At 38.2% G+C, this 7,500-nt stretch overlaps 3 protein-coding genes across 3 annotated transcripts; all 3 read right to left on the minus strand.

The window, feature by feature from the left end:
• Positions 1-806: 806 nt before the first annotated feature.
• LOC125027459 (pro-resilin-like) lies at positions 807-1,314 on the minus strand. Its single transcript, XM_047616537.1, has 2 exons — positions 1,293-1,314; positions 807-1,205 (listed from the first exon to the last, which is right to left on the minus strand). Exons 1-2 carry the CDS (start codon positions 1,302-1,304, stop codon positions 873-875), a joined length of 345 nt encoding a protein of 114 aa, XP_047472493.1. The 5' UTR covers positions 1,305-1,314; the 3' UTR covers positions 807-872.
• A 1,769-nt stretch (positions 1,315-3,083) lies between these two features.
• LOC125027460 (mucin-6-like) lies at positions 3,084-3,635 on the minus strand. Its single transcript, XM_047616538.1, has 2 exons — positions 3,613-3,635; positions 3,084-3,484 (listed from the first exon to the last, which is right to left on the minus strand). Exons 1-2 carry the CDS (start codon positions 3,622-3,624, stop codon positions 3,143-3,145), a joined length of 354 nt encoding a protein of 117 aa, XP_047472494.1. The 5' UTR covers positions 3,625-3,635; the 3' UTR covers positions 3,084-3,142.
• Positions 3,636-5,884: 2,249 nt separating this feature from the next.
• Positions 5,885-6,743, minus strand: LOC125027461 (pro-resilin-like). The gene is made up of 2 exons (XM_047616539.1): positions 6,693-6,743; positions 5,885-6,290 (listed from the first exon to the last, which is right to left on the minus strand). Exons 1-2 carry the CDS (start codon positions 6,702-6,704, stop codon positions 5,958-5,960), a joined length of 345 nt encoding a protein of 114 aa, XP_047472495.1. The 5' UTR covers positions 6,705-6,743; the 3' UTR covers positions 5,885-5,957.
• Positions 6,744-7,500: the final 757 nt, after the last annotated feature.

Below are 7,500 nucleotides of genomic sequence, written 5' to 3' on the forward strand. Positions count from 1 at the left end.
CACTGAAAATTGATCATTATTATCCATATCTTTATTGTAAATATGTATAACAGTTAATTGTAAATTCCCTTTAATTTCTTAACCTTAACTTATTATTTCATAGCATATTAACATTACACTCACTATATACAGATGTTGACACACCTACACTCGCACGTACACGCGTACGCACACACACACAAGCACATATACTTTCTGAATAGGATTAATTACAATAATAATCTAATATGCGTCTTACAACATACCTTACTTACAAGGCAGTTATCCTAAGATGATTGTGCCTTCGATAATAATGATAAAATGTCTAGTCTGTGTAAACTAGGTACCCCATTTAACCATCACCGAATCTTATGAATCAATTAACTATTTTATCAACACATTCCACCGAAAGTGGACGCCAGTATGTCAACACCTTTACCTAGAATGATTGTCGAGTATCTATCTTCCTATGCCCAGTTTTTAACGGTGCAGATAAATGACTTTGATGAGGAAAAATAAATAATTCATCTTTGATTCCACATCGTTGTATTTTTGTTTAGTTTCGATTAGATTCTGCCATTTTATTGGTATTTAACAGGGTAAATATCCAAAACTTTATTGATATTTGGTATCATGATCATATAGTTCTGCTGGTGTAACGACTGTGCAAACGTTTTCCTGCAATTGTTGAGGTGGGGGGGGGGGGGGCAAAGAACTGACTCCCCCTCCGATCCATCAGTAATTTACCGTAAATTCCTATGCATCATTCATCTCTCTCTATATATGCATATATTTTTCTCTATGTGCGGTTGTAATAAAGTCTAAAATAGATTCATGGCATTTATTAATATTTCTTATTTACAACGTCGCCTATTAACAAATATCAATATATTTTAACCGTAAGTAGGGGCAGGTGTGTAAGCACGCGGCTGCGATGGGTACTGGGCCTGACCCTCGTAGCTGACCTCAGCCACGAAGCCGGAATCTCCTTGCACATTGTAGTTGACCGTCTGCAGGCGACCGTCAGGAAGGCGGACGTAGTAGGAACCCTGAGTGAAGTCTCCATCACGAGATTCCTGGTGGCCGAAGTCATTGCCAGAGGGTGGGTCGTTGACGGCGTAGTTGAAGTCGTACTTGGCTGGTCCGAAATTAGGACCAGGAGCCCCGTAGCCGTAGGTTTGAGGACTGGCGATGGCAGCCGCCACAAGAGCGAGAAGTGCGAGTACCTGGAGCATTAAAGAATTAATTATTTAGTTTCATTTTTTTTTTTTTTCAAAATTATTTCGAAGGAAAGGAGAAACGGAAATTCTTACCTTGAATGCCATCTTGCTTGAATCCTGCGATTTAACTGAGGAAAAGTGCAAGGCTTCCTACTTTTATACAGCGGGCGAAGGCAAAACTCCTCCCCCAAGATGACGTCGGGTCAAGACAGGTCTCGACTCCCTTGCCTAATCTTGAGACTGTGCCAGCCTTTTCCCTCACGGCGATATCTTTCTATGTGGATTGTCTGAAAACATGTGCCACATGTTTGGTATACTAAACAATCACATACGTTCTATATCTTAATGATATAGAGAAACGAGTTGGATCTAAAAAACGTGATATATGTAATTCAGAGATTAGTAAAATGAATATGAAGATATCAAAATATGATTTCCTTCAGTGAGTCCAGATAGCCATGATCGCAATTAGATTTTAAACAACTGTAGTCTGAGACAGAAATATGTTTTTTTGACATAGTCTACTTTCTAGAAAAGAAAAATCTGATTACATAAATCTTTTCAGGGCAAGATAATTACCTTATTATCTTGGAACAATAGGCACTGCAAACTGCTGAACATGTTTAATTCGCCTCGTGTGCATTTTACACAAATTTGCAATTCTTAACAGAAAATACATATAACTAATAACTGAAGATTTTCATAACATGAACTACTTTTTCCACAGCATACTATCATGATATATGGGGCTATGTTGTTCGACACATACATTTTACACACATATGCAATCTTTTCGTTGAGATTTGATCTTCATTTCTAATGCTGGAAGTATGTATTATAGTTAATTGCAAAGCCCATTTAAATTTCTTAGCATTAGCTCATTTGTTTTCATAGCATATATCTTATTTGCACCGCAGTTTGTTGAGACACCCACAGCCACACACACAAACACACACACTTTCTGATTAGGATGAATTACAATAATAATCTGTTTAGCTTCTTACAAGATTGAGGTTAAATGTTAGCAGTAGTCGTCTATAAACATCTGTCACACTTAATCGTCAAAAAACATGAGTTTGCTGATGCAGCTTATATTACCCCTCTCCTTTTCTCTCTCACTGTCACACACACACTCAAAGACAGCTTTATAAGGTGAATTTTTAAAATTTGTAGTATTTCGACTTGTCTTTTAACGGACAGAGCGTAAAAATTGTAAATGTGAATTAATGATGAAATATAGACGTAGTCTGTGCAAACCAGGTAACCCATTTAACCATTACTGATACTTTTACGAATCTTATGAATCAGTGAATTATGAAATCAACACATTTCTACCGGAAGTGACGCAAGTATGTCAACATGAATAGCTAGAATGAGTATCATATCAATCTACAAATATCGATTTCTTAACGCAGAAAAAAAAATGAAAATGACGAGGAAAGAATATTTCCTCTTAATGGCTATATTTCATCTTATTTTTATTACAGTTTATCTTTTAAATCGATATGAAAAACTGAGAAATATCCAAGAGCACAGACCAACTGGTTCTGCTGGTGTAAAGCTTCATCTATACCCTTACTGTCCTGAAGCGCACTAAGCTGCTGAGGTTGCCGGGGGGGGGGGGGGTCATAGAACCAACTCTCCTCTGTAATCCATCAGTGATTTACAAGAAGTTGCTATGCTGTCTTACTATATATGTGTGTTATAATTAATTTCAAGACAAATTCATGGCTTTTGTTAATATTTCACTGTGTACAAAAGTCGTCTATTATATTAATGAAGATCAATGTTTAACCGTCAAAGAACCGACTCTCCTCTATACACAGTATATATATATATATTTATTTATTAATTCATTTATTGTGGTTATAGTAAAGTGTAGGATAAATTCCTTTTTTATTACTATTTTGTTCTGTACAAAAGTCGCTTATTAATAAATATCATCAATAATATTCAACCGTATGTAGGGGCAGGTGTGTAAGCACGCGGCTGCGATGGGTACTGGGCCTGACCCTCGAAGTTGACCTCAGCCACGAAGCCGGAATCTCCTTGCACATTGTAGTTGACCGTCTGCAGGCGACCGTCGGGGAGGCGGACGTAGTAGGAACCCTGTGTGAAGTCTCCATCACGAGATTCCTGGTGGCCAAAGTCGTTGCCGGATGGTGGGTCGTTGACGGCGTAGTTGAAGTCGTACTTGGCTGGTCCGAAAGCAGGACCAGGAGCACCGTAGCCGTAGGTCTGAGGACTGGCGATGGCAGTGGCCACAAGGCGAGGAGTGCAAGTACCTGGAGCATTGCAGAATTATTTGTTCTTACTTTTTATATGAATAAATTTATTTAATTTTTAGCTTTACGCGATGGTATATAATCATTTTGAAAATTATGATCTCAAAGGAAAGGAGAAACTGAAATACCTTAAATGCCATTTTGCTTGAATCCTGTGATTTGACTGAGGAAAAGAGCAAGGCTTCCTACTTTTATAGGGCGGGCGAGGGCAAAACTCCTCCCCCAAGATGACGTCGGTTCAAGACTCCCTTGCCTAATCCAAAGACTGTGCCCGCCTCTTCCTTCTCGGTGATACCTTTCCATGTTGATTGTCTGATAATATCTGTTACAGTATTCGTGTATATTTTATCGGAATGATATGGGGAAAAGGAGAGTAACGGCTTCATGTTTTGTTGATGGATTAAAGAAACATGAATTGTGTACAAAAGTAGTACATTATCTTCTAAAGTAAATTAAACTTTTGGTATACTGAATACAGAAGATACATGTTTTCACTTCAGGTATTCCAGATATTAAATGCCAAAAAAGTACAGACAAATCAAAACTGAGAGAAAAAAAAAAAACTTTCTATAACTAGTTAGTCACTTCATCATCCAAGAACAATTGATACTGAACGACGTATTGTTCGTTCGGCCATGTGCACTTTGTACAAATTTATATTCTTGACTGAAAAGCAATAATTCATTACTAGAAGTATGATATAACAGTTAATTGTGAATTTCATCAAATATCCTGACGTTAATTCATTCTTTCATAGCTTAATAAAATATTTATGACTATGATGAGACGCTTACGCGCGCGCGCATACGCAAGTACGTACACAATTTCTAAATGAAATTGAGCATAATTCCAGTAGTAATCACACATGGTTGATATCAAACTTTAGCAGCAATCGTACACGTGTATCTGTCAAATTTGATATTCAATATGATCTATGTTTTCCATATTTTAAGTCAATAAATGTAATAAAGACATTTCTACCGGAAGTGAATGTCAGTGTTTTTCACGTATTATTGGAATGGGTATCGGGTACCTAGCTATATCGAGTTCTTAGAATGAAAGATAGGTGAAATAGATAAGAAAAAATATTTACATATCAGAACTGTCTTTGTTCGAAATAGGGAAAGGGGCGAGGTCCGAAGCAGAAATAGGGAGAGATTTCTTCAACATACTTTTAAGACCAATGAGCAGATACACTATATACAGATGGTTCGAGATCTGCAAATGGCGTGGGCTTTGCTGGCGTGAGCAGGAGGAAGACTGCAGTTGGCAGTCTTTCTCCGGCAACCTCGATTTTCACTACAGAGTTACATGCCATCCTTGCAGCAGTCAAAACGACTAGAGACCTTAGGAACCATTCTTTTGTAATCTATTGCGACTCTCTTGTAGTGCAAGATTGGCTTGCACTGACACTAGGGTACCAGCGCATATTGGCATCATTGTGAATGAGCGTGCTGATCGGAGGGCCAAAGCAGCTGCCACTTAGCACTGTGATGCTCGTTTTCCTCTCCCATACACCGACTTAAAACCCAGCATCGGACGTTGTCTTCGTGAAAATGTAGAGAACGGAGTCATACCTCAAGAAACAAACTACGAGAGATTTTAAATGGCCTCGTCAGCTGGGTGACCAGCGTCCATCAAGACCGACAAAGTTGTGTTAACAAGGCTGAGAATCGGGCACATAAGATTGATTCATGGGCCGATGGTGACTAAAAGTGAAGCACATTGTGAGGGATGCCAAGAGCCATTAACGGTGGAACTTGTAGTGGAAAGATGTGCAACATTCTCAGACCAAAGACGTATGCACTTGTTTCCCCCCATATACACTGAAAAAATGTATTGGGGAGAATTGTAACTTATTAGTTTCTTAATGAGACTAATATTTTTAACAACATTTAACTATGCATAATATTAATGTAATATTTGTATCCTCTTGAAGCGAAATATTTGTTCTTTGATTGTTAATATATATTTTTACAACATAATTTACAGATTTTTAAACGTCTAAATCATTTCCTTCTAATCTCACAAAGTATTTGTCAAAGCCACATTTGTTGAAATGGCAGATAATTTTAAGTAATCAGTCCGTTCTAATCGTCATATACGTATTTTTTAAATGACTTACTTCCTGAAGTAACGCTAAAACTGGTATGGAAGGGGGAAATATCCAAATGCTTTGTAATATCTAGGACAATTACCACACGGAACTGCATAAAATCATAGTGTAACGGCTACTGCACCACTTATAGGAAAAGAGTGACCCAGAGTGTCTTTCGTGAAACTATCGGGGTTGAAAAGTACAGTCTGCAAGGGATCCAAATGAAGTTGCTGTGCAATCATTAACAATGTACATAATGAAATGAATTCTGTAGATATTGGTGGTTATAATGAGTTGAAAAATAAATTCATAGTTTTATTAATATTTCGAAAAGCACAAAAGTCGCCTATTAATAAATATCATTATCAACATGATTTAACCATAGGTAGGGGCAGGTGTGTAAGCACGTGGCTGGGTTGGGTATTGGGCCTGACCCTCGTAGTTGACCTCAGCTACGAAGCCGGAATCTCCTTGCACGTTGTAGTTGACCGTCTGCAGGCGACCATCGGGAAGGCGGACGTAGTAGGAACCCTGTGTGAAGTCTCCGTCACGAGACTCCTGGTGACCGAAGTCATTGCCAGAGGGTGGGTCGTTGACGGCGTAGTTGAAGTCGTACTTGGCTGGTCCAAAAGCAGGACCAGGAGCACCGTAGCCGTAGGTTTGAGGACTGGCGATGGCAGTGGCCACAAGGGCGGAGAGTACAAAGATCTGCGGATATACCGTAAAAAAAATGTTAAAAAAAGAGTTATAGCCATAAAATGATGTTTCAAATGTAATCATTCAAATGTAATAATAACTTTAAACAGAGACCATTTGCTTTTAAGAAAACGGATAAGCTTCCCCAGGGGCCAGGTTATGCTAGAATCTTACACACACATACCCACAAAAAAAAAAAAAAAAAAAAAACAGTGAATCATTGTTATTTATTGAAATATAGTTGATCGATTCAGTGGCATTGTTTCATCTTAGCCACAAATCAAGAGGACAGATTGTTTTCTCAAGATATCCAAAATGGCATCCAAAAATGATGAATGAAATGCAAGATATACGAGTAAGTCCAACATCTGCAGTTACTTTATTTCTGCGAATACAATACAAAAAACAACTAACCTTAAATGCCATTTCGTTCTAATGCCGTGATTCCAATGAGGAAGATATCTCGTGGATGATGATGACGCGAAGTCCACTTTCCTTTATATACCTGGCGATGGCAAAGCTCCTCCCCCAAAATGAGGTCTAGAGGTTTCTTCGGGTCAAGACGGGTTTCGACGTACTTGCTTCATCCCGAGATTGTGCCTACATTTTCCCTCTCCGCGATACTTTTTACAATGCTTGTCTATGCTCCAAAGGTTTCATACACGAAGATCATTTATGGGGTCGGTCTGGGTTAGTATATAAAAATCGAAATAATTACTTCGCGTTCAATAATTTATACATAAATATCGACCATTAACTTGAAGTGCCATAAAAGATCACGCTAGAATGCCTTTGTTTCTTCAAACAAATCTTAAGCTTGACTAATATATGCAAATTATAGTCTACATATTTAATGAACCACCGGTGTTATAATCCACATATATTTTAAGAGCTGCTGCAGTACGTATGGGCTATGTTTAAGACTACGCATTTTAGGTATATCTGTATTTAAGCGAAAGTGAGATTTACCATTAAAAGATTTCAGATATTTCCTTTACGTCTAGTTCAAACTAAGGATCGAATTCGCAATACGAAAAGGAAGAAACCTTGATGAGGAGGAGAGGAAGAAAAGTAAATCATTAGGGGATGAAAGAGGAGAAGAAAGCTGAAGGGTTCAGTCCACGAAGGAAACCACTCCTACTCATGGACATCTCGGTGAATGAGTTTGATGAAGTGTTTCTCACATAGCCAGGGAGTATCAGGAAAGAATATGCAGACGAAA

This window comes from Penaeus chinensis, chromosome 7 (assembly GCF_019202785.1).
Source record: "Penaeus chinensis breed Huanghai No. 1 chromosome 7, ASM1920278v2, whole genome shotgun sequence".
NCBI classification, from domain to species: Eukaryota; Metazoa; Arthropoda; class Malacostraca; order Decapoda; family Penaeidae; genus Penaeus; species Penaeus chinensis.